Here is a 27507-nt window from a genome sequence, read left to right on the forward strand (position 1 = left end):
AGGAACCAGTTTGAGCACCACTTTCCTCCAAGTTTAGAAAAAGACATAAAAGTATAAAAAAATAATGCCTCACCTCGAGGAGCAAAGTACCTGATATGTAATGTGGAAGAGTTTTCTAGACCATGTTTCCAAATGAAAATCCTAGTTAGTATCAAGTGTGGTTTCCACCTATCTTTCATGACTTCTGCGTATTTGCTGCTTGTGGGTGGCACAGATACATTCTTTATTCTGCAGCTCAGCAACAGTTTTTCTTTTTTCTCCTTCTATTCATTGAAAAATAATAAACCTAACATTGACTATGACTCTTTCTTGGCATGGCAATAACCTTTACATCCCATTTCCTTTTCTGTGCCTCCTTCTAGCCCATACAATAATTATGTAGCATTTCAGAATGCAGACATATTCTTGAGACTTTTTGGCTTCTTCTAATGCTAAAATGAAAACAAGTTATAGAAATCTGATGTTAAGTTTAAAACCATGAGTTCTGAAGTGTCACATAGAGCACCCCAAAATCTGAGACTGCAACATCAGTTTCCTGGTAACCATATGCAATAATTTATGTACAAAAAACAAACAACTAAGAATTTACTGGACTGGCTTTACAATTTGAACTCTATCCCCAAGGGGGGATCACAACTTCTATGACAATGGAAAAAGAAAAAGTCAAGTTCATGTCAATACTATCCGTTTCCTTATTCTGATCATACAATATGGGCCAGGCCTTTCCTTGTGGGACTTGATCTTTACACCAACATTCATATGAGGCAAGGATGGGGAGACCGTGTGAGGCAAGAGCACGAGCACTCTGCAGGTGACGTCATTCTGGTGTCCAGCTCCATTTCCAAACTACTGCATTTATTTCACAAGAATTAGGAAAATAATAAAGAACCAAAGTAGAGATCTACATAAACTCACAGCAGACCTAAGACATACACAACTAAGAGATGAACGTGACATGTGCACTAGGTAAGACAGGTGTCACCAAGGCCAAGGGGGAAGAAACTGTGCTGAGGGACGGGACAGGAAAGTTGTGCAGCAGATGGCATTGGAGCCTAGATTTAAACAACAGGTTGTATTATAGCTGGGAGGGAAAGCAAAGAGGGAAAGAACATTACATACCGAAACAAGCAGGGACAGGAGCTAAGGGTGAAAAACAGAGGAGGTCGGGAAGGGCACTGTCCACAAGTGGAGGACAAAGTGGTTTTGGACCATTTACGACCAGAGAAGGCTTTGGGCGGGTAAAGAAGCCGGCCACTGAACAACAGTCTGTCATGCATGTGTGGGATACTGGGCCTCTTTTGGCCAGTTGCTTTGACCAAAGCTGAATGGAGCAGATGACACAGGAGAAAGACTAGGAAGCAAAAAGGTCAATTAGGTTTCTAACTTTATGTGAAAATAAAGACAGTCTGGAAGAGGAACATGTCAGTGAGAACTGACAGAAGGGAAACTGAGTGACGATTCGAAATTAAACCTGATAGGACACAGTGACTGATTGCACGTAGAGCAAGCAAGGAAGTGGGGCGCTGACAGTGACTCAGGGTCTTCCCATCTGAGTGACTGGGCAAAGGAAAAGAGAGAGAGAGGGGCCAAAGGATGCACGTGTGTGGTTGTGCTCCTGTTGGTGGGGGTGGGACGTGGAAGGAGGGTGTGTGCTGAGCTCAGTGTGGATGAGACCAAACCACATGCTTGAGCCCCTTCTGTGGAAGGCTGTGTGCCGTGGATGGCTCAGTGGTTTGTATTCAAACGTAAAGATTAAGTGCTCTCTAATTCTAACTGCAAAAAACAGTAAGTTACACACACACACACACACACACACACACACACACACACACACACTGATATAAAACTCTAAATCACACATTTTCCAAGCCTGAACTTCATTCAAAATGTGGTCCAACAGGGGGATGATTTGTGCCCAGAGGTTTAAAGTGATCAACTGGGATAATCTAGTGAGGCTCCAACTCAAAAATGAATAAATACAATTTAAAAATAGGAAAAAAATTTAAGATTAACCATCTCAGCAGGTAACGTAGTGAATGGCATTACAGAGAAATCCACATTTTTAAACACTTTGAATGCAGAATAACAGATGGGGAAAATAGCTCTCCAGCACTTCTTGGGAAGGCAGCACTAGAAAACACAGGGAGAAAACGAAAGAGACTCCCAGTCCCCTCCCATGCTCTATCCCTGGACCTTTACCATCAGTAAGGGACATCAGACTCCATCTAGACTCATTTGTCAACTGGCACTCACTATTCAAATCACATAAATCACAGTTCAAGTTTTAAGAAATAGTTTACATCAGCTTCCAGTAGGACAGCTACATATATAATACATATTATATATTTACTATTGTAGACCAGATTTTAAAACAATAAAACCTCTCCCTTCAGGAACTGAATGCCACACATGGGAGAAAACAGATTAAAAAGTGAAGATTTGTTTCTTAAAAATCATGCAAAGAAGCCAGCGAAAATATGTTCCAATTTTAGGCTTAAAGATTAACTCCCACGCAAAATAAAAACCTACTTATTTAATAAATAAACTTAGATGAAAAATGTTGCCAATATCAATTTTGTACAATCATATAGGTCTCTCAGATTTCTGATTTTCCATGAATTTCTCCCATATTGGAGTGAATACTACAAAGTACACCGTAACTCACTGACTGTCCATACTTGAATGAACTTGAATCAAAGCTGGATGCTTTTGTCTTCTGATCCTGGAGAGTCTAAACCTATAGTACAGGGAAGAGGGCTGCCAATGACTCCCCACTTGGAGAGTTCAAATGAATGACCAGGACTGACTACTCCTGAGGAAGGCTGGAGCAGGGCTGAGGAATCAGCCTCCTGGCAGTAGTGAGGCTGAGATTCAAATTACAGGCAATAATTTAATTCCCTGTGCCTCAAGTTCCTCATGTGTACGATGGAATCAATGGTGGTACTTCCTGAGGTCTGGGAGGGTTAGATGCACTTGAAGTGATTGAAACATAAAAACATATAATTGGAGTTACTATTACCACTTAATCAGCCAAGAGCTACCTAGACACTCTCCTGCTTTAATCTTAAGCATAATACAGGTTGGCGAGCAGTTTTAAAATTTCAGTTGTATGCTCTTTTCCTTTTTGATGCTCCCACTGAAATGATCGTTCCATGGTGCCAGTCTTTTTCCAGGGATCTCTTTAAGGAATCAAGTCAGAAGCACCTATTTGAGGGAAACAACTTTCTAGAGCAGTATGACTTACTCATTGCATTGGTTTGCATGGACTTTCCTAAGATAATTCTCACATTCAAATCACCAGAAAATTTCTGAGACTTTTTTCTTTCTCACTCCCTTGATGATTACATTTTCTTGTCCCCAGCTGGCTTGTCTCCTCTTCCAGATATGTCTCTCCTCTATTTTTTCTGTACCTGCAGCTATTATTCCTACTATCTTTAACCAGGCCTGGTCTACTCTGATCACCTCTTCACTGATCTCTGTTCCAGAATGCCCTAATCTCCTCATATCCATAATTTTGACAAACCCAACACCCTGAAGCTGACCTTTCACCTGAAGAGTTCCAAATTCAGATGCTTTTGGGTCTTTCTCTAGAGAACAACCAGTGTCTCAAGGCGGAAATTCAAAAACTCTCTTAAAACTGGTCCCAACCTCCTTGTGCAGGTTTGTATTTTCCCAACCCTTTGGCCAAATGTGCTCCTCCGTCCACACTATGTATTAATGTGCTCTTAGCCTGATGGCTTCATTTCACTTATGGAGTCTTACCCAAGTCACTTTATTAGCCTCGGTGCCCTAGTCTCTTCTTTAAATGTAATTGTAACTCCTTATTTGGGGAAAGCTATGTCTATGTCTGCATCTACATCTGTACACCCCTCAACGAAACTTTTTTAATGGTTTTTAAAGTTCACTTTATTTCTGATATTTAGTTGTGTTGCAAAGTTATCTTTTATACCTACCTACCCAAATCTCTCCATTCAGCCATCTTTTTGATGCTATGTGAAATGATCACTCCCACTTGTTTTATGAGTACATTATAACCTACTTGCAAGAAGATCCTCTGTTTTATTTTATGGAATTCCCTTTTCTAACTCTCTAATATAGTACAGTACTTGAAATAGTACTGTGGTACAGTTCTTGTAATATTGTACAGAAAACAGGTTGCTTTAATAACCTATATTTTACATAATTAGAGAAAATATTAGCATATATATTATTAAATGAATAGGATAAATTATCAAGCAGCATTTCTGGTTCTAACAAATTTTCTGGCCTCAGTTTTTGAGTTTGATGTTATTTCTCTCTGCTCTCATAGCACATTGTAAGCTCTTCAGAACCTTATTATTACACTGTTACCCTGATCTGTTTGTCTCTCAGCCTCGCTAAGCTGCATCTGCTTGACTGTTTACATCTGCAATACTGAATGAGTAAAACTAAATGGCTGTCAAAATACATGCGACATGGATGTGTCATTTGAGCATGATGGAAACCATGTGAAATGCATCTTCAATGTCCTGTTTCAGTGAGTCCTGCCCTGTATTTGTCTAACCAATGACCTCAATTACATATTACTAATAAAGCTACCTAATGTCACTAAGAACAGCCCAAAACCATTCAGTGTATAATATTGGTTGTATACATAATAGATGAGCACTTTCACTTAGCTACCATTTTCGTTTTTCACTAAATAAATATTAATACTCAGCATGCTTTGACCAGGGCCCTGTGCTTTTCCTTTTACTTAGTACTTTCCTTCTAATACTCGTACAGAAGGAGCCAGTGAATACATCTTTCCTTTGACTATAAGCTTCCTGTTTTTGCTTGACAACCATCTATTTTCTTGGCAAAGGCAGCCCATTCTAATTCTGGACAAATGACTGTACAAGAGCATAGGAAATTCCACTGACTCACACAACAGCCAGGATGGGCTCTGAAACACAACTTTCTTGTAATAATAGTCCCTACATTTATTTCCCATTGCACTCTCTGTACATGAGCTTTGAAAGATAAACTTAATTCAGGAATATTCACCTTGTTTTATACAGTATTATTACCCAGCCCAGCTAGCTAATCTTCTTTTACACTGAGCATATCAGTGTTACCTACCAGTGATTCAAAACCTAGCGTTATGTGTCAGGATTCTTGAGGGGGGGGGGAAGATTCCCAAATACATGTATCCTGGCCTTCTTACTCACGCTTAGAGGGAGAAGTTCAGGCACATCGAGATGTATGCTTTTAAAAATGGCACTGTGACTTTGTACATCATATTCCTCAATAAGAAAAAAGAGACTAAAATTCTACTGGAGAGGCCAAATATTATTGTCAAATTTCTGCCAGTGTAAGCACACATAAGAGCTAGGTAAATATTAGTTAAATAAATGACATAATGAATAAGTAGATATTTTTTCACTACTACTTTAGAACAGTATGTGAATGATACATATATTTAGGTATTTTATGCAGCACATAACTCTCTCATATATATTACCTCATTTCATTCTCAAAAACCTCCAATAAGCTAAATCACAACTTTCCTTTCTATTAGCCATATAAGAAAACTAAGATTTAGAAAGTAATGATTTTTTTGGTTCTGGGAATTGAACTCAGGACTTTATACTTGCCAGGCAGGTACTTTACCACCAAGCTATTTCCCAAGCAAAATTTAGAAAGTAACACTGAAAATATGTGTTTTTCACTCTTACTATATGGTATTCCCATTATACCATGAAAAAAATGCTTCTTTCTGCATTATAATTTTTTGTTTCATAACAAAATTCCTGAGACCAAGTAACTTATAAAGAACAAACATTTATCTGGTTTACAGCTCTGGAGGCCAAGAAGCCCAAGGGCACGGCATCAGCACCTGCTCAGCCTCTGAGCGCCTTCCTGCTGCACCGTAACACCCTGGAGGCGTCACATAGGGAGACAGTGGCCCTTCTTTTATAAAACCACCAATGCCATCATGGAGCCCTACCCTATGACTTTATCTAATCGTAATTAACTTCCAAAGTGCCCTTCTAAAAATACCATTCACATCAATTTACAGACTAGTTTTCCAACACATAAGCTTTGTGGGGAGACATTCCAATAAGGGCATCTATAATGTAACTCATGCACATAGTTTGAATCCATCCTGTACTATGGATCCAGACACCTATATTAGACCCTGTCCTGCCGAGTGACCCCAGGGCAAGTCACTAATACAGCAAATGCTTCATCTTCCACATGCAGCCTACTACATGCATCAGCAAATCTGATTTGGCCCCATCAGGGGGGTTGAAATAGAGCTGCCTCTGAATAAAGCCAGTCAAAACTTGGCTTAGTAAGATGAGATCTCAGCTGCTGTTTCTTTGATGTACTTCTCATGCAGTTTGGGTTTTGTTGATGAAGTCTCTGCCTACACTATGTCTTCAAGATTTCTGCCTACTTTCTCTTCCAGTAGATTTAGTGTTTTTGTCTTAATATTTAGATCCTTGCTCCATTTTGACTTTAGTTTAAGTGCATGGTGATAGACATGGGTCTATTTTAAATCCTTGATCCATTTAGACCCTTGATCCATTCTGACTTCAGTTTAGTGCATAGTGATAAACCTGGGTCTAGTTTTAGTCTTCAGCATGTAGAAAGCCAGTTTTCCCAGCATCATTTATTAAAGAGGCTATCACTCTTCCAGGGAACATGTTTGAACTCCATCAGAGATAAGGTGACTGAATGTGTTTGTAATTATATATTCTTCTTCTAATCTTTTTCATTGATCCTCAGGTCTGCTTTTTTGCCAATACCATGCTGATTATTGTCTCCTTAGTATAAGAAGTGGAAACAGTCAATATGATTCAGAATGTACACTAGGTATGGTGAAATGGGAAGAAACTGTTCAGCAGGAAAGAGAAAATGAGATGTTGGAAAGGAGAAAAGGAAGGGAAAAGGAAAAAAAAATACATACACACATAGTTAAGATGGTTATACTACTAACTTCTACCAGTTCACTGAAAAGAAAGGTTTGTGTTTATATTATTTCATCAATTTTCCATGCCTTTATCGTGTAATATAAGCAACTACTCTGAAGATAACAATATATAACATATTAACCATGGTTATACTCCCACTATTCTGTTTGGAATTCTATGTCATTGTTTTTTCTTTTTTAAAAAAATATTGACTTGGGCTTATATAATCCTAGTTTCCTCAAAACATAGTTTCAGAAACACTCGTTTTTTCCCCTAAGGACAAATATTTTGTCTAGGATTGAGTTCAGGTGAGCCTTAATACTTGGGGTTAGACCTGAGTTCAAAGTTCAAAAGTAACCTGTAGGTGTTTTTTTTTTTTTTATCAGAAAAATAATCTTTTCTGATAAAATTGACAAGAAAACAAAGACTAGGAATTAAGGCAGATGCTTTGGCAGAAGAAGGAAATGCACTTGATCCAAATAGTCTCTACTCACAGGAATAAAGAACACGGAGAGTATGCGTGGACAGAGCTCTCCAATATCAAGGTTACACATGCAACAACTGCACAGAACAACAGTAACGAAGGAGCAGCACAGGATAATTCAGCCAGCAAAGTGTAACTACTAACAATAATTAAGGACTCATCAAGTTCCACAAACATAACTGTTCAGGACTAATTCTTTCAATGTCCAAGAAACTTCAGAAGGCATATTCCCTTCTGAACATTTGAGAAGAGATAAAAACAATATTAACACCAAAATAGTTCCAAAAGAAAGACTGGAAATTAGCATAAAACAATTGCAGTTAGCCAACAAACTATATAAAAAGAATGAAGACTATGAAAGCAACACAATTTTTAAAAATTCTGTCACATCCTAATTATAACCATGAAGTGAAAAATGTCAGTAGTGTTCCTAGTATTCTCTAAGTTATTGGCTATCCTGACTTTAGTCTAAAAAGCGAAAGCATATTTTTATTAGCTTTTTCATTTTTCTTGTATCAGTAGAAAACTGATTTTTCATACTTCCCCTTAGTACAGGAACCTAATAACCTCAACGAATGTAAACATTGCATGTCATAAACATGAGCTAAGAACAACAACAAGAAGGATGAAATGGGGCAGGGCAGAGGGAGGAAGATGGGAGGGGAGGCAAGAGGGATTTAAAAAGAACCATGCTGTGTTACACACGTGTACTCGCTCCACAAGATGAACAGAAACATCACGTACTGCAAACATGTACTAACAAAATCACTTTACAATTTAAAGTAAAATTTAAATAATGAAATGCTGAAAAAAAGGAAACATATTGATCCTGTATATAAGTGATACTAAAAACTGGGACTATGATATTACCTTATTGTATATGAAAAATTAAACCAAAATATAAATTCCTCACGTTCATATAATCATCTTGCCAAATATAACACAATTCCTCTTCTTTATTCATAAAAAAATGTGGCTGAAAGATCCTTTTTATATGTATGTTGCCTTTCTTCTTGATTATGGTTTACTAAGTGGAACATGTTTTTAAAATATTATTTTTTAAGATAGACATTTAAAAATATTTATTTCTGTGAAGTACCAAATACCTACAGAACTATTAAATCTATCCTAAGAGAATATTGGAGTGAAACGAAATCACACCCCCCCACACACACACACAAATTCCAAACTTACTTTAAAAGGAAACGTTTAATGCATCATTTTGTACTCAATTTTCCATTTCATAACTTTTTTTGCTTTCAAGATTTGATGTTTTACATAAACATACATAAAGTAAGAAAACTGAGATTCTAAAAAGTTTAGTTACAGATGCCTTTTAAGATATATTTGTGTGAAGTCTTAAAACTTCACGAGGAAATCTGTGTCTAGCCTATGATTCACCGAACATGAGGCATATCAGAGATCATACTTGGGGCTGGAAGCTTTCCCCCCTGGTGCACAGCCATTGTTTCTGATTCTTTGCACTGTTTCCAAAACTCCATGAGCCAATTCCACGTGGGGACACTGTTTTTCGTCTTCACCACCACCACTGTCCTCTGAGAGGATCCTCTGTCCTTCTGGGGCCCCTCTGCCACGCTGCACTGGATCAGGATACTCCACTCTTTGAAGAGCTTAGAAGACTTCTCAGGGCAAGCCTCCCACGAAATTCAAAGGCCAGCAAGGCCTCTCAGATGAAATCGTCACAGTTCACCTGTTTCCTTTCTCTCCCTCACGTTCTCCAGAGTTCTATCAGTTCTTTAAATATGCCTGGTGCACGTAAAGACCACAGAAGGCCTGTGCACATGCCATCTTCTCTGCCCGGAATTCCCTTCCCCTGACTCTTCACGGGTTGATTTCTGTTTTTCCAATTCTTTCCTTAAATGTCACTCCCTCTTAGAATCTTCCATGAGCAAACTCTAAATAACTTCCCTAGTGCAGCTTTTTATCACTGCATTCAGTTTAGGACCTTCCTAAAAAAGAAAGTTTTTCTAACATCTATACTTGTTCATGATTTACGTGGTTTCCTCTGTACTCACAGCTTCAGAAATATGAAGATTCTGCTTTGTTGACTGTAACATCCAGTACCCAGCACTGCACAAGCTAAGTGTTTGCTGACAGGAAGATGGACAGGCCAACGCCAGCAAAGGAAGCCATGTACTGCTTCCCCTACTGCATACTCTTTTTTCCAGCTCACATGATTCACTTCCTTTCCTCCCAATGCCTTCTTCTCACCCAAGACAGATTTAACAAGCTTCCATTGAAGGGGTGGACCACAGCTGTGCTGAGATCAAGCATAGAGAGAATTTGGAAAATGTGAAGAAGTTCAGGAGCAGAGAAGCCCGCATGGTTCAGGTATAGAGGGGCCAAAGTTCCAAGGTGGATTCCATTGTTGACAGGCTCTTTCCCAGACTTTTGGGAGCACCATGCATTCACAACAGAGGTGTGTGTGAGGTGTAAACAGAAGACAGCGAGCTGTCTTCTCTCTGGTGTCATCTCTGACACTTTCGGCATCCACTTCCAGCAGCAAGACTTAGAGTCCTGAGCATTAGGCCAAATGGCTGGAGGATCCTATCAGTATGCAGTGCTTAAAGGTGTAGTGACTTAGTGCCAGAAGCTTCTGTACAACTTACATCAGAAATACATGTGTATTTAACCTGTTATCTGGTTTAGGATGCAATCGTGACGTTAGAGATGTGATTTTAAGCAAGAAGCCACTGTGTCATACGTAAAGATGCATATATTCTTATACTGCCACCGGAATATTTTCCCAGTTATATTTTCAGTGTCTGGCACTGACTTTTAAAATCAGTTCAAAGGTATGCCACCCTGTTAACATGAGTCAATTCATTCTGAACCCATTCACATATGTTGGTCCCCAGAAGTCTCAGTATTGTGATTAAGTCTGCATAAAAGTTGTTACTGCTGAAAAAAAAAAAAAAAAAAGCCATGCCCTTGAGAGCTGAAAAAAGTATGTCTATTAAAAGAAAAATGAGGATGGCAGCTTCCTTGTCAGTGGAAGGCTGACTCATCTAAAGCTGTGAAGAAAAGGCAAGGAGAGTGTGGGACACGTGTGCCCATGTCGACAGCATCCGTGCGGATGGCATTCAACATGGTCAAGTCCAGGATATGAATTCTAACTCGTGGAGGATGATTTCTAGAGAACAGGAAACAGAGAGAACAAAGGGAATGGTAAAGCCAAAGCTATACCAAGTAACTGGATTGTCTCCATGGAACCTAAGGTCACTTTTTTGGCGAATGACATTGTTAACATTAATAGAACCCACAAACAACTAGGATAGCAAGATAAAAATGACTCTACACAAAAACAATGTTAAAACCAGATTATCAAGTTTTCTAAAGGTAATTAGAGAAATGCAAACCAAAGAATTTCAGCAGCACTGGAGAATCTGTAGCTACAAGGTCTTTTTTAGATGCTTTTCTTTCTGGTTGGTTTCTTAAGTTCAAGGAACCCAGACTCAGGGGTTACACAGGTAATCTTTATGTGAGAGACTGGTCATAATTCAAACCCACACATGCACGCATGTGCACATGCTCAGAGTTTACTTTGTAGCAATCAGATATCAAAGTGGTGTTATAACTCCATTTGGAGAAGGGCAAGCTGTCGTATGGGATGATGAGATACAGTCTGTTTGACTTGTCCCGCTGACACCCAGGTATGCTGCCCTGAGCATCTCTGCATCAAAGCACAAATCCATGCACCTTGTCACTGTTTGCTCTATACTTCTTATGAATGCTCCCAGTGGAGATCTGCTTGACGAGCACCCTGAGCTCCCTAAAAGGTTTTGGTCCACGAGTCCCTCTCATTCTCTCTTTTGGTTGCTAACTCCTGGCTGTCATGGGTGGCTCTCTGCTTCCCAGTGACCTGTCAGTGTGCTTCCCCTTGTCTCTGGGATTTGCCAGTAACATACCAGATGCTGTGATCTCTTGTGCTGTACTGCGCTGTGTTGTGTTGCCTCCTCTGCACATTGCCTGACCGATACATTCCAACCCAACTCTCTCCCTGGTCAGGGGTATCCCAATAAAGGGCTATCTGCAGAGGAATAATTGAATCAAAATGAGACAAGAGCTACAGGGAAGTCTGCAAGTATAAACAAGTTTCCTTTAAGAGAGATACTTGGTCACAGGTCAGAAACTTAGCTATCTATCAGGCCGTATTCCAAGAAAAAGAAGCATCCTACAGAAGGCAGAATGTAAACATACATGACCACATACCCCCGGGCCTCATCAGGGCAGGACTGAAGTTTACAGCTCCCTTCCAGAGTGACCTCAAGGCCAAATCAAAGAAAAATACAGCACATTCAGGCTACGGCAAAGAAGTGCATGCTTTACTCTCACTACCACCTGATGTTTTGGGCCTTGGGGCAACTGTTCTTTCTTTCTGGATGACTGTACCTCAAACTTGCCTCACTACTGAATCAGTCATCCTTCAAAGTGCATATTAACTATGGCAGGCTCTAATTCAAATCCTCTTCTGACCAAAGCAACTCCCAACAAAATAAATCATTTTTGCTTTTAAACATCCACCTAGTGTGCTATTTAGCATGCAGTATATGATATATGTGTGCATGTATCAAACTAGACTTCCATAATAGAATGTACTCACCCTTCCCTCTATCCAGCAAATGTTCTGTCTCTGATTCTTCCTCTGTCTCTGATTCTCCTTCTCTCCCTATCCTCAGAAATGCTTTTTGAAAGGGTCAATACATGAATGAAAAAAGTGGTATTGAAATACAAAATGGGGCACTACTCTGCCATTAAAAAAGATAAACGAGTCATTTGTAGGAAAATGAATGCACGTTGAGGCCTTACTGTTCAGTGAAATAAGTCAGACACACAAGCTTGAACAACACGTGGTTTCTCTTACATGAGAAATTCAAACTATAAATGAAGAGCAAAATAAAAGTAGAGAATAGGAAGATCCATCTTTTTGCAAAAAGCAAAAGGACCAAGAGATAAAAGAAGGGGAAGAAAGAGAGAGGAAGGGAAGGGGATGAAAAGAATTAAGATACGTCATGTGCGTGAATCTATGTGGACTGTACTCATTTGTATGCTTCAAACAGACATGAACTAATAAAAATTGAAGAAAGAAAGATCCACACTGTTTGTAAGGCGGGCAAAAAGAAAAGAAAAAACACACATAACCACCAATTCCTTCTCTGGATTCATTTCCTTTCCAGTCTACTGAAATACAATCTTCCCACCCACTTATATATTGAAACTATTCCACTCACTTAGATGGCAAATACTACCAATGACCTCATATGACCAAAGCCAAAGGACACTTTATCCCCGTGGTTAGTTCTTTGTTTTCTGTTTCATTTGATACTTTTGGGCCTCCTTTTGAATCCCTCTACTAGCTTTGCTTCTGGCCCTCCTACTTCTTTTAACCATTATTTCTCAAGAGTGTTGAAACATCCTCTTTATTTTCTTATTCTTTAAACACTGGTTTTAACTGGGGATTTCACGAATGTCTGTTCCTATATTTTCTTTGATGGTGTTACCCACTTTACTAGTTAACGGAATGCTCTAGGTCAATGGTGGCGAACCTATGGCACGTGCTGTTTTTAAGATAAAAGAGATTAATATATGAGTTATTTTATACAGTATTTTATATAAAGAAATTAATATATGAGTTAGTTTGTACAGTTCAGTTAGTCACTGAACTAAAACTTTAGTATTCAGGCTTAATTGCAGTGTTGGCACTTTGTGATAAACATGTGGGTTCTGGGATGCAGTTTGGGTCCTCAACTCTAAATGGTTCGCCATCACTGCTTTTGGGTCAGGGATTCAACTGTTTGCTAAATCTACATCCTTGGGTTACTACCAGATCAATATAACAAAATGTGAACTCAGCCTTGCCCATCCCTAGGTTTGGTTCACATCTTTAATTAACTTCTTGGTGTCTCTTTGTCACCTAAGCCATTAATAGAGTAGGTCCTCTAAATTCTTTCCTTACAAACCATATTCAGTTGACGGCAACACACTTACTCTTTACTCAGCTCCCAAGACATGTACATGGATGCGTAGAGCTCAGTTCCGAAGCACTCTCTTCAGAGGATAGAAATCATCAATAAATGTCACCCACAGGGTGGTTCAGTATTTTAATAAGAGAAGTACAGAGTGAGCAAGGAGACTGGCAAAATATGTGATTCGAAAAGCTGATAGTTGTTCCTTTTTACACTAAATTGAGAAGAGCCACCAGCAAAGTTTTACTAGGTTCAATTTAAGTTACGACAGAGTTCCACAATTGTAAGTATGTGAAAAGTTAAATAAAAAAAAAGAAAGGAAGAAATACAAAAGAAAGAAGAAGGAAGATAAGTGATCTAAAATATGCACATGCCTAACTAGGCACTCAGAGACTGAGGCAGGAGGATCCCTTGAGCCCAGTAATCTGAAAACAACCTGGGCAACATAGGAAAACCCTGTCCCAAACAAATAAAGAAATAAAGAAAAAGAAATATGGCAATATTATTAACACCATTTCTTCCATCTTTTTCTTTCATCAATGAAATAATAAATTATTTTTACCTTGGTTAAAGCACAATTTTTTTTTATTCTTCGGAGAATGCTGATTAAATGTAGCAGATGATATGCAAATACATTGCTGAGATAAAATTTATGACACATCTGTTGATACCCCTGAATTTTATTTTAAAATTTTATCTTCCAAATCATATTCTTAAACTATGTTACTATATGTAATATACAAAATATAAGCGTTTCAAGGACCAATCAAAGGGCTAAACATGAAGTGAAACAATTAAAAAGTAAACATGGAGTTTCAAATTTGGATTCTGATGAGATAAGGTGCGAAGAGTTTCAAAATTCTACAACAGCACATTATTAACAGTTCTCCGAATATAATTATGTTCATGGTAAGAAAAATTTAATTGAGTTTCACTTTATTTTTTGCTGATAAAAGGTTGACATAGTAAAACAATTCAAATATTTAATATTCTCTTCCTAACCTTTTCACTACTTTATCTAATTTCACTTCAGAGAATTCTAAGTTAACTAAAGAAATCTTTTTAAAAAATCATTCTAAGCATATATTTTTTCAAAAGCTTTACTTGCAAACCTTGGAATGTGCCGTGTTTCCTATAACCATTAGGTAATAATGCTTACAGTGAGGCTATTGCCACTGCTGACATTTTAAAGAAATTTAAATTTTTCTTACCAGAGGGAGGTTGGCTGATGGGCTCCCTTTGCATTTACCCAACTAACACACTCCAGCCTCTCTTCACACCCTTTCCACATCTTACCTCTTTACTTCCAAAAAAGGTTTTACACTCCTGCCCACGTACATGCTCCCAAACCAACAACAAAACAAAACAAAAAACAGAACTGCTCCTTCTTGATAGCCCCCAAAAAAGAGCTTCTCTTATCTCTGATTAGTTTGATTCCTACAATATCGTATTTGAAACATCGTTTGACAAAGATACTTAATCTAGAGCTCATGTTTCCAGATAATTGTATCCAATTCAATAGTAGTCTTTTTATTATACACAGACCAGAAAAACCAGAGTATCTATTCCACATGCAAAGTGAATTAATAAATCTGCAGCCAGTGATCTGTGCGTGAGGCGACATTTTCAGTCAATAAAACCAATGTCATACTTACGGTGGAGGTGGGTGGGGCTGGTTTTCAGCATTTCTTGGTGTTTTGCAGGCAGCAGGCTTCGCCATGTCCCTGACAACACACCTGGGGCGCATGATAGACAGCACAACGCACTATTAATTATAAAAGGGGTAAAACACATCTGGAAATTAAAAATCGTACTGAAAACATATCTAATGGAAAGTCTTTGTAAGCCCCTTCAATATTAACCTTAGGGCCCTCAAAAGCCCCTGGAATTGGAAAGCTTTGGGTTAGGCTTCCAAAAGCTCAGTTATACCCACACAAAATCTGTTCTGGGCCCTGTATTTGACTTTCGTTTTAGCATCAATAAAATGATTGTCAGCAGCTTTCCCCATAGCAGAAAAGCTATTGAAAGCTTTGACCTCACCATGCAAAGACATCTGAAAGCTTAAAAATAGGAACAGCTGTTGCGCTGATAAATTAAAAACTGAGCAGAATTTTCTGTGGCTTTGGCTGTTTTACTAAAAGACATAGACTCCTGTTCCACACCATTAACTGCCACACAGGTCTTTCTGTTCCTTCAGCAAGAGATCTGGAAAATATCAAGACACACTCAAAATTTCCTTCATACTAAGGGGGAGGAAGAAATAGAAGAAAATGTTCACCTATAAAGTGTGTGTGTGCATGTGCGTGTGTGTAAAATAAGATACCTCTGAAATGTGAAAAAAAAAAAAAAAAGAACTTGTTACACCTTAAATTCTACATCTTAAATTCCATAAACACAGATTGTAGAAATACAAGAGCCCCAAAGATCAGTGGAATCGGATCTTGTTCCTAGTAAGTAGGGCTTACCGAGCACTGGAGAGATTCATTGGCCAAAATGAGAAAACACTTCTACCTGAGGCTGTACTTGGATGAATTAGTTTTCTGCTCAAAAGCTTTGAATCAGTAGTGGTGAAAATATGGCATGTGTGCCACAGGGGGCTGTTTGTATCACTAAAAGCTCAAAAAGGTTCCCATCACTGCCATACAGAGCTCTGAGTAGGGAAGTCTTGGTTGAACACTGACACCCTACATTTTATATTTGGCTAATGGAAGCACACCTGAGGACCCAGGACTCCTGTGCGTGAGTTTGGTTAAGACGCTTCAGGGAGCCATCTAAGATAGAAGTTTAATTATAGTGCTCCTCTGTGTGGCCAGTCCTGTTATTCCAGAAGCCAATGCCTGGTGAGGCAGTAGAGGGTACACTGTTTTCCCAGAACTAAAAGCTGCACGGCAAAATTCTCCACTTCTGAAAGAAATGATACAGGGAAACATGGACACAACGCACAGAAACGCGCACACACACACACAATGCTCATTCCAAACGAGGTCAAGTAAGACTTAGAAATCAAAATATGACACAAGAAGAGACAATAGTGCACTTTAAAGTCTCCACACACCTTCCTCCTGGGCTAGAGGTAAAGAACTGTGGTGTTTTTCAAGAGCTGATGCAAAAACTTTCAAGATTGTAATCAAGAGAGAGGTGAAAACATGCACGAGTGCGGCACTTAGGGGACTGGTCCAGGTTGGGGAGAAGGCCTGTCACAGGCCGCCTTGAGGCTGAGCTCAGGAAGCAGCTGTTAGAGAGAAGCAATGAGCTAGGATGTCTGAACTCTGAAACCTGAACCTAATTTACCCAAAGTACAATGTCCAGTGAGTCCAATTTTGTAATCTTAGAAGATCTTCAAAAATTCTCAACAACTAAAAATATCATAACAGCAGTTTAATCCACATGAACAGATTTGTTGAAAGTCTTTCCAATATCACAACCTGGAAAAACTTTAAGAATTGTATCTGTGGGCAACCCGCTCAGGACCCTTTCTGTCTCTCTTCAGACAGAAGCTTTCTGTGGGAAATCCTGGTTCTTCTCTTTTTTTGCTCAGATCCCAGGTATTTACACAAAGTGCTAAACTAAAACCCCACATAAGAGTTTTCTTAAAAGTACTTTTGAAGTAATTATTTTCAAGGAAACGTAGAGTATTGCTCAGCAGTATGTGTAGATTTCTAAGCCAAACGTTTTTGTTCTAACTAAAAGGCCTTGTCTTTGTAAGAAATTCTGATCTAATTCACTACCCACCCGTTTTAGTTTAAAATTATCATAGTCGACATGTAATTCCTGTCTGCACAGGTTATAGAATCTGACAAAAGTTTCATTTGAATTTCTAAACTTTAATGTTTTATTGAATAGTAAAAATAAACACATTGCTCCTCAAAAATGATGTATTTAAAATTTATAAAATATAGGACAGCACCACATTTTCCATACTACCCTATACCCTGACCACAGGACCTATATTCATCTATTCACAGGAAGGAATTCACTAGCTATTGAATCTGAGTGGAGGGGCTATTTGTTTCAAATTGTTCAGTTTTTTTAATTGACTTGGGGGGACACTAAACTATATATATATATATATATATATATATATATATATATATACGCGCACACATACATTTCCTAATCTGACTTTACTATAGCTTACTCTTACTGTTATGAGACAGAAAAAAAAAAAAATACCATCCTATACTTCTGACAAGCCACATTAAAAACATCATACGGTCACAAGATCTGTGTTAGCCTGTGTGGTTTAACATTACCTTAAACTTATAATTGAAGTGTATGGAACAATAAAACCTTAATAATTTTGACAGCCATAATGTATGGAAATTGTTTAGCTCCAGGAATTCCTATTATCTTCCATGCATTAGCATTAGTGTAGTAACTCAGAACCCTCATTAACAAACAGGATAATGACATTTCAGTATGTTGTAGCTCTTAAGGGCCCATTTCTATACATGATTCACTCCCTAGGTCAGACATTAGGAGACCACAAATGCTGTAGCGCTGTTGACTTCCTGGAATTACCAGGAATTAAGAGGCTAGGAGATCAAAGGGTTTGCCCTCTCATTGTCTTTGACATCTTTGATTACGCAGCGATTTATCATGTGTTAGAAGACCATTCCTTCTTCTTGCTAGCATCACTGAAGATTTATGCAAATAAGACATTCTGCAACTTCTCAGGGGAAGGCTCCTCCTGACTCCGCCCCGAGCACTGCCAGGTTTTATGAATGACTGCAATCAATGCGATGAATGGCTGCCAACTGCCCACTCAGCCACTTCTCCTCCTCCATGCACGTACACCCGGGAGAAACTCACATTGCCAGGAGCCTGCAGATGAGGCTAAGGCAAGGCTTTCATCTCTCCAAGCACGAACTAAATGTGCTTCCAGATACTTAAGTGTGTGAATTAAAAATTCTCAATGCCTTCAAGAAACACGATTTACATAATTGCCTTCTCTCCTTTGATTTTCCATTTTAGTACCTACAATCACTACCCCCTGCCCTGCTTCTACAAAAGAAAAAAAAAATCACAACAATTTCATGAAACTTCATCAGAATTTGAATTTTAAATTGCTTTATGCTTCATAACTAATGTTAGGAATCTAGCTACTGTGCATGATGCTGCCAAAACTAGACTGATTCCTGTTTTACATCTCTGTTCTCAATCTTAAGACTTTTGAATATTCCTATCGTCCATAGAGAAAACAATTACATCCAAATAATGCTGGGGAAATAAGTGAGCTTGTGCCCACTCACTAAGTATTACAGTACTAGCTCACAGGCATCCCAAGAGGACTTAGGGGAGCTAAATAACAGCAGATTGAACAAATGAAACATTTTTAGACTACACAATCTGCTGATTTTCTGACAACTGACTAAAAGTACACACAAACAGGAAACACAGAAATTTAAGGGGTTCTTTAGTTGGCCCCCTTTCTTTCTAAGCCTCCATTTAGTGTTTTAAGCCATTCTTCAACATATCTGTCCACAAAGTACTCAAAATATACACAAAAGTCCTATCTCTAACCCCATCATCTTGATTCCACAGTCAGAAGTCCAGTGCAGCTCCCTGTCTTTCATTTGGATATCTAACAGACCTCTTCAAAGCAGCATCTCTAGAATGAAGCTTATCTGATTCCTCCAGCCCAATCCCTTTAGCAGCCATCTCTGCCTTGGTTGATTGAAAGCATTTCTGCAGTTATTCACACCCACACTTTAAACACCATGCCTCTTTTTCTCTTAGTCTACACCAAATCTACCAGATTGGCTATATTTTCAAAGTGCTTGCACAGTCTGATCATTTCTCATCTCCTCCATCACTGTCACCCTGTCTTGGCACACTACAATTCTTACTTGAGTTCTGACCACAGGTTGTTCACTGATTGCCCAGAAAAGACTGAAATAAAACTCCAGATTACTGTTTTTGAAAGAGTGAGATGTTATTTAACATCTGATGCACTGATATTTTATCAAATAACATTTTTTTTTTGTGGTACTGGGAGGTTGAATTCACAACCTCACGCTTGTCAGGCAGTCGCTTATGCCACGGAGCTAAATCCCCAGGCCCAAATAACATTTGAAAGTAATGCTATATAAGGAAATGTATCTTAATGGTAAAGTGAATCAATCTGTTTTACTTATTTTCTGTAAACAAAGTAAGCAATTATCATGTGCCAAACTGTACAGTGTAAGAGGGATCAAAAAATAGATGAATGTTTAAATTTTTAAAATTTAGTACATTAAAAGACACTTAATCGCTCTTACTTTGCACAGACTTATTCCATCATTCTTTCCACTTCCTGAAGTTCTGGACCTGTTATTTCTTGAGGGTCATTAATTACACATTTGGGCTACCTCTATTGCCTGAATCAATTCAAATTATTTAACTTTCACATTCATTTTGACTTGAGGAAGAGCAGAAGCTATACAGTGTTAGATCCTGCAAATGAGGCGGGCACGAACACACTTTATTTTGAAATGTTTATACAAGCTCGTTTTGAGCTCGCCTTTCCATTGGATGGCACTAAGCAGCAGCATTCATCGTATTTTTTTATCACACCTCAAAGCGACATCTACTCTCATTTAATCTTCACATCACCCTACAAGAGAATATGAAATGGCAGATTTAAGTAATTCAGTTACTTTTGTAATCATAAGTGATGTGTTGATAATTTAAAGAGACATGATTTGAATTACAGTCAGTTTAGAATGACAGCTAATATCCTAGCCATCGTTTTGGGCAGGCTTTTGACTAGAAGAGGTAAAGGGTCAGTATCTTCAGGTCTGTTTCAGTATCACTTGTTTTATGATACAGGTATGACGTTGAATATACCTGAAGAATGGCACATATTATTCTACTATCACAAGACTCATAGTCTCCAAATGTGGCAACAAAGGAACTATGGAAGCAGGACACAGGATTAGCTAAACCGACAATGTAAGTGACCCAAAGGCCAGTGGGAGCACTGCAGCACTGTAGCACAGGAAATGCAAGATAACCTCTGACAGATCCCAACTTGATGATTGTCTCTTCAAAAACATATTCAGAGAAAATTTCAAAAGTCATCTTCTCATTCCCATTCTCAATTTTTTAAAGAGAAAAAGCTGAAGTTTCCTTCTCTACTTCCCAACTCTTGAGATACCATACTCATTCATGAATTTAAATTTGATATCATCTGCTATGTACTTACATTCTTCAGCTTAAGTAGCCTACATGCATTCTCTCGAAACCATTTACTACCTGTGAGACACAATATGACTTTTTTAAAAAAAACCTATAGTAATAAAAATGTTCTGTTGCTAACTTTGCAAGGGAGAACCTCTGTTTATTCCAGGAAGGAACACAAACAGAGAGAAAGAAAGAAAGAAAGAAAGAAAGAAAGAAAGAAAGAAAGAAAGAAAGAAAGAAAGAAAGAAAGAAAGAGAAAGAAAGAAAGAAAGAAAGAAAGAAAGAAAGAGAAAGAAAGAAAGAAAGAAAGAAAGAAAGAAAGAAAGAAAGAAAGAAAGAAAGAATCTGTTTAGTAAGATTGGAGGCGCTCTCCTGAACAGGAAGCAGAAGACTGTAGCAGAGAGGGGCATCAATAAGAGGAAGGCTGAAGTCAGGTCTTGAAACACACAGAACAGAAGGGAATGGGGTGCTCAAAGAAACTGCAATTGGGTCCACTGGAAAATGGTAACAAAGAAGATGGTCCTTTCTCATACTTAAGGCATGATTCTAGGCAGGGTGACTGGCATGGAAAAATGAAGACAGGAGGAGGAGGAGAAAGAAGAGGAAGAGAGAGAGAGGATAAAAGGATGGAAGAGGAGAAGGCAAAGCCTCTAGAGAGGAAAGGAGGTTCCAAGGAGGTGGACAGGATGACAGGAAAGAAACGGGGTTGTTTCCTCAAATGTAGTCTTTCAATCCAATCACAACTACCATCTCCATTTCCTTCCAAGGAGATTATATTGTTGCAAGGTAATGCTTGACGGGCTTATTTCAAAAAGGTTTTAAGAGAGTAAAAACATCAACTCCTCACCCCTCTTCATCTTTCTAAGTTCCTAGTGACCAGAAACTTCAGCTCAAAACTCCTGCTCCTCTTTGCCTGGCCCAGAGGTGGGAGGAGGAGGATGGGATGCTTGAGGGAGTTCTCTCCTCCCAGTTATTATTCTTTAGCAGACGTGTTTACATATAATAGGGTGAGCGTGGGTGGGAAGCAAGAAGTTCAGGGTTTCATTTTTCTTTTTCTTTTTCTTTTTTTTAACACCTGTTCTTGCTATGTAGCCCAGGCTGGTTTAAACTCACTACATAGCCCAGGTTGGCCTCAAACTCTTGGCAATCCTCCTGCCTCAGTCTCCCAAATGCGGGCATTACAAGCATGCACCAAGATGCCCAGCATCATGGTTGGTTTGTTCACTTGTTGAGTACAAATAAGAAAACAGACTCAGTTCACCTGAGCACTCAGCCTTCCTACAGCCATCCACTAGATGTTAGAGCCAAGCCAGGGTTCCAACACCGGCGAGCTCTGACTCACTAACCCATGTCGACTTGAGCTATTTAGGTAAGTACATCTAAGCCAACTGAGAATGTACAGGCTTTGAGACGAGAAGAAAATTAAACATATCAAAACAAAAAGAAAAAATTAAAACCTAGGAAGCAGAAAAAACTCACTTAGAAATGATCATTCATAGAAGTTAGAAAGACTGCCTGAAAAACTGAAAGGATACCTAGCTGCTTTGTTCCTCTGGATGGCCCTTGCATGTGGAACACACTACCATGGGCTCCACTCATTTTTTTTTCCTCCTGAGGAATGTATGTTTGTTGTTCTAAAGCTAAGAATTGACAGTATATATATATATATATATATATATATATATATATGTATTTTGGTACCAGAAATCGAACTCAGAACCTCACACTTGCCAGACAGGCGCTGTGCCACTGAGTTACATCTGGCCCAAGTGAAAGTATTTTAACAAATACCATGTATTGCTTTAGTACTTTTATTACCAACCTTCTCCACAGCTAACGTAAGTGCCTCACAGCCCCACTGAGAACCACTGAGTCCAAACTGTTGGCTATGACCCAGTCTGGGCTGAGTGTGGCTTCTCCAAACTCAGAAACAATCACTGACTTGAAACTGTTCTCTCTGCAATAACAGCAAGTTAGAGGAGAGAAATACTAATGCTTTCAAAGAGAGGTCTTGATTAATTGGAAAAGGCAATTCAGCAAAATAAGATTAGTTAGTAAACTGATTTAGATATGAAAAATAAACAAGAAGACAAGAAATTAACAGTTCATCATACCAGCAAACATGTCTGTATGCCTGCAGTGTGCCTGAGCAATGAATCCCTCAGGTCTCTTTAGTCAGGTAAATCAGGTTGCAAGTTGGACCTGGTTTACAGGTTACATATTAGACCTGGTTTTTAACAGTAGAAAATCTGATAGGGTTACTCAGGTTATAAATGTTATTTGTGAAGTAGCACAATTTCTTCTCAGAAGCACAATCTATCATTGAGAAAGCATGTAACACTTGTGAAATATTTTGCTTTGAGGAAACAAATGATTCCATTGTTATTCAGGTTTTTGCAAGAGTCACACAATTATATTTGAGTACTTCGAGGTGTAAGCCCTAAACTTTACTTCACATTCTCTTGTCACATTTCCATGTCATGCAAGACTAAGTGGTCAGTTAATGGGTGTCCATGGTTTAACTGTTTAGGGTAAAAAAAGAAATTTGTCAGTAGAGGTTGAAATGAGTGGTGTTTGTAAGGATAATCAATACAGCTATTTTATATCTAACATGTTTTCTACTCTTTACTTGTATCATAAGCCCAACACTCTTGGAATAATGATTTTGGGGTAGTTCTATGCACCTAAGAATGCCTTTTCTCCACAAAGCACTAGTTCTCTTCTCTCATCCGGGAACAACATAGCTAACTAAATATCTACTGAGAGGTCCATAATGGTTCCTTGGTGGGATTTAAGTGAGCTTTAAATACATAAAATAAAATGGGAAAATGAAACTTGGAGAACATTAATGAAGTATTTCAGGCATTACTTTCAATTAATGGCAATTACTGTTGCAACTGATTCACCTGCCTAGAAGCCAAAGAGTAAATGGAGCTAAGCAAACATGAACATGTTGTACATAGACTTATTTTTATAAACATAAAATAGTCCACATAAGAAATATATATATCCATATATATTATTCCTTTTTAGTACAGATGAATACTTCTTTTGTCTAGAGGACAGAACACCTTGTTTGCCTAAAATATGCCAAAAGAAACCAGATTATTTGACACCTCATTGGTATCTCTTAATGCTTGAATCAATGTGCTTCGTGGCCTTATGTTTTGTGTTTCAGAATCAAAAGAGCAAATAAAAATTTTAAATAACTTTTTCATTCTCTACATTCAAATTGATGAAGACATGAACAAATATTTAGGGAAACAATACAGTATTTGGGAAGGTTACCTTAGCAAACAAGGTTTCTAATGCTCAGTTTAAAGATGACCCTCCTCTCTCATATATGAAAGAACTTGTGATGGTTGCTGCAGGCTCCACTTCCGGTTACCCGTGTCTACCACAGGGATTACAAGTTGTTACAAGTTGTAACTTTTACCACAAGCTATTGAAAAACTGAACTCCTCTGACACACACTTCCTAAAATCTGCACAGTAGAGAATTAAATCACTGATGTTTACAACCTCAATACCATTATAATCTTTCTCTGTAACCATCAAAAAGTCACTGAGTTGCTTTCAAAATACCTCAAAATTTCCCTTTCTTATTTACACCTATACATTCCAAAGTCATTTGTTCTCATAAATGAACGGGATGAATGTCTTCCTTAAACTTCATTTCCTCTCATTCAGAGTTTACAAAAGGCCTTCACATTTTCCACCATATCAACTGCAGAGACAGCTATCTAGTTCCAAGTCATTTCATCATCACATTTCCCTCGTTCATTAATCTCTTCCTCTTACTTCCTAACATGGCCCATTGGCAAAGTTAGGTAAATCGATTTCACAGTTTTAGGACATCATTTTGTCACTTTCATCTCTATTCCATATTCTATGTTTCTCACTTCAAACTGTGTGCTCCCTCTCCCTCTCTTTAATTGTCAGTCTTTGCAAAATTCACCTCAAATGCTCAGAACTTCAGGAAGATTTCCAAGCTCAGAATTCCTGTTAATCCTTCCCTAAAATTAAAAACAGAGGTTCTTGTATGCGACTGAGAGACTAATACTGCACATCAAATACTGGGAAGAAGTTCAAGAAATGTATTTTGGAAACAGGACATGCATAAAGTGTGCTCCGAGGACACTGGAAAGCCCTGATGATCATGGTATCTGAGTGAATTTTTACAAGAGGCTGGGTAATTGGTCAACAAATACTTAGAGACACCTGCTCTGTGCCATGCACCATGCCAGAGGCTCTGATTGTGATTTGACGAGCAAATCTGTTCAACAATAACAGTAGCAATAATAATAACATATTTACTGTGCACTTGTAGAGAAACTGTTTTTGCTTTTTACATGCCTTAACTCATTTAACACTAACAACTCCACATGGTAAGCAGATTAAGTAGTAACCGTTTGATCCAATAATGACAAAGCCCTGTCTTATATATGCCACAGAGTTAGTTCTACAAGCTGAACTCTATTTTATTGCCACAGTGTTTTCTTTCTTCAAAGTTGCTTTAATTATAAATCAATCTCGCATGTGTGAATACCGAATAGTTTCCCTAATGTAAGTAATGATTCAAATATATAAAAGTATGTGGTAATCATGATTCCCCATTATGTGGCCTTGAAGCCTTATAAAGTTTTCACTTATTAATTGGAATGGCTTTATTCTGGGCTTCTTGATATGGAAATATTTGAAGCTATAGTATATGAAGTTATATTCAAATATTTCAAGGAAAAAGACAGACACTATGGTAACTACTATTAAGTCGGGTTATTTGGTGGTGAAGCGCTGGGTTGCTAAAACAGTCATGCTTTGACCTGTATTGTTATGTTGTTATATCCTCTTTTATCTCAATCTCTCCCTTATTCATTAAAAAAATTTAGTTATTTTTTATGGTTTTTTTTTAATTAAGGGAAAAATTTTAAAAATTAGGGTATATTATAGTAACTTTTTTTGATTTCCTGTTAACTTGAAGTCCTGTAATACTCCCACTATCTTGTTTTGACTGATTAGACTCTGTTCCGTTCTGTATGATAGTATCAAGTTTGAGGGTATAGGCAACTACTTTGAAGGCAATAAGATTCACTAAGATGCCCATTCTGGTTTGACTATTGTCTCCTTTGGAAGTCCTGTAATGTTTACAATGTTTAAGTTTTATTGGTCTTGTTCTCTACTGTTTTGTTCAACTTTATAATACCTAATGAGATAGACAATTCTTTTTAAGGAAGCAAGAGGCATTATGGTAACCATTGTTGATAACCTTGTACTCTGTTTTTACATCATGTACTATGTCTATCCTTGGTTTTGACTGACAGCTTTGTTTTGCCATATTTGACTTCTCTTCCAAAAAAAAAAGTAATAAGAACTAAGGAGTAATAAAACCCAAAATGTGTAGATTTTGTTGTAAAAAAGGGGAAAAAAGTGCTCTAAAGGATACAACTGCAAGTGTGTTTAGGGGTATTAAATAGCTGACCATATTAATGTTTTTGTAACTGTTTGCAGTCTCACTGTTTGAATGTCCACTTTGTATGCTTTGATACTGTGAGTTGAGCAACTATCTCTAAGATGATAATGTGTAGTCTATTAACTGGTGATTTCTTACTTTTTTTTTTTTTTTTTTTTGTAGTTCTGTATTACTTGTACCCTTACACCACTTTGTTTTATTTTGTTTTTTCTCTTTTTCCTTTTAAATAAATTTTAAAAAACACAAAGTTGCTTTAATTAATTTTAACCTTCACTATTATACTTCTAATACATTTACACTGTCACAGGATTTACATGTTCTCAGGAGTTGTACGATAATTTTAACTATATTATTACATATCACTAACATTCACCTTTTTTTTAGCATTCTAGTTAGTCCTAGGATTAATTTTGCACATACTTCTCACTTACAAATCTACGTACCTATAAAAATGTTAGAATTTTAAAACACTAAGACTTAGATTTGTCTCCATTACCTAAGCATTAACTTCTACTATAATTGTGATTCTACCATAGATAAACTTAAAACCACACAGAATTTACTAGCCTTGAAACAGCTTGAATTAAATATGTTTCCTAAAACTTGCCTTTATGTAATGGGCACATACAGACCTCAGTTCTACCTTTGGAAAGGCGTTTTGAGCAAGTCTCCTGTTGGCTTTCTACAGGACTGTTATGCAAATATTTGAATTCAGTGGCCTGCAGCTACTTCACCCTCTCCTCATGTCTCTTTTTTCACCAGTACCTCAATTATCTCTCACTAAACATGTGCTCCGAAGAACAAATTAGTCTTAACTGCATTTATGTTGGCGAAGGGCTCTCTTAAATGTTTGCTCCTTGCATTGCACAGTATTTTCACCCTATGTCCTCAAGCAGAATGCGAGCACAACTTTTATAACCCACTCTAATAACCAGGTCACACAAAAGATCAATAGACAAAAGTGACATTCAGGCTATCTACTAATTGCTCCCAAACATGGTCACATATTGGAATCATCTAGAGGTTTTAAAGGGAAGATTTTTTGGGGTCCTATCCCAGATTTACAGAGCTGGGGATTGGCATCAGGAATTTTAATATTATCAGGTCCCCAGGGTGACTATAATGTATTCAAGCAGTTTGAGAACTGCTGATGAAGAATGAGCCATTCATTCATTCCACTGGAAGATGCGAGTCCTTTTCCTAAAGGAAGCTAACCCAAAAGAAGTCTCCAGAAGTTGGAGCACATTATTACAGTTCATCAACAGCTGAAATAGCTTTCCTGGAACAACATTTCAATGCTGTGTCCTCAGTTTTTATGCCAGTCAAAAAAACAATTAAACAGCTGAATGAAGTTGGTTTTTGTCTTTACTGTAAAATAGTGCTGTGGTCATTATTATTAGTTGATTTGATTCCTATCTAAATAACTCTATATTAATTTTCTTTTTCAAAATTCAGTGCAAAGAAA

General features: G+C 37.9%; 1 protein-coding gene across 43 annotated transcripts in view; it reads right to left on the reverse strand.

Annotated features, from left to right (window-relative positions):
• The window catches only part of Rims1 (regulating synaptic membrane exocytosis 1), a 426672-nt gene that overhangs the window by 341177 nt on the left and 57988 nt on the right, over window positions 1–27507 (reverse strand). For 42 of the 43 annotated variants that reach the window (XM_063226950.1, XM_063226993.1, XM_063226983.1 and 39 more), the window contains exon 2: window positions 15065–15145. The exons of the other annotated variant lie outside the window; for it this stretch is intronic. In XM_063226950.1, the coding sequence (XP_063083020.1) occupies window positions 15065–15145 (81 nt within the window). The remainder of the gene's footprint in view (window positions 1–15064; window positions 15146–27507) is intronic. 43 annotated transcript variants of the gene reach the window in all.

Source organism: Cavia porcellus, unplaced genomic scaffold (assembly GCF_034190915.1).
Source record: "Cavia porcellus strain 051 isolate PalLab524CR breed Dunkin Hartley unplaced genomic scaffold, mCavPor4.1 scaffold_16, whole genome shotgun sequence".
NCBI classification, from domain to species: Eukaryota; Metazoa; Chordata; class Mammalia; order Rodentia; family Caviidae; genus Cavia; species Cavia porcellus.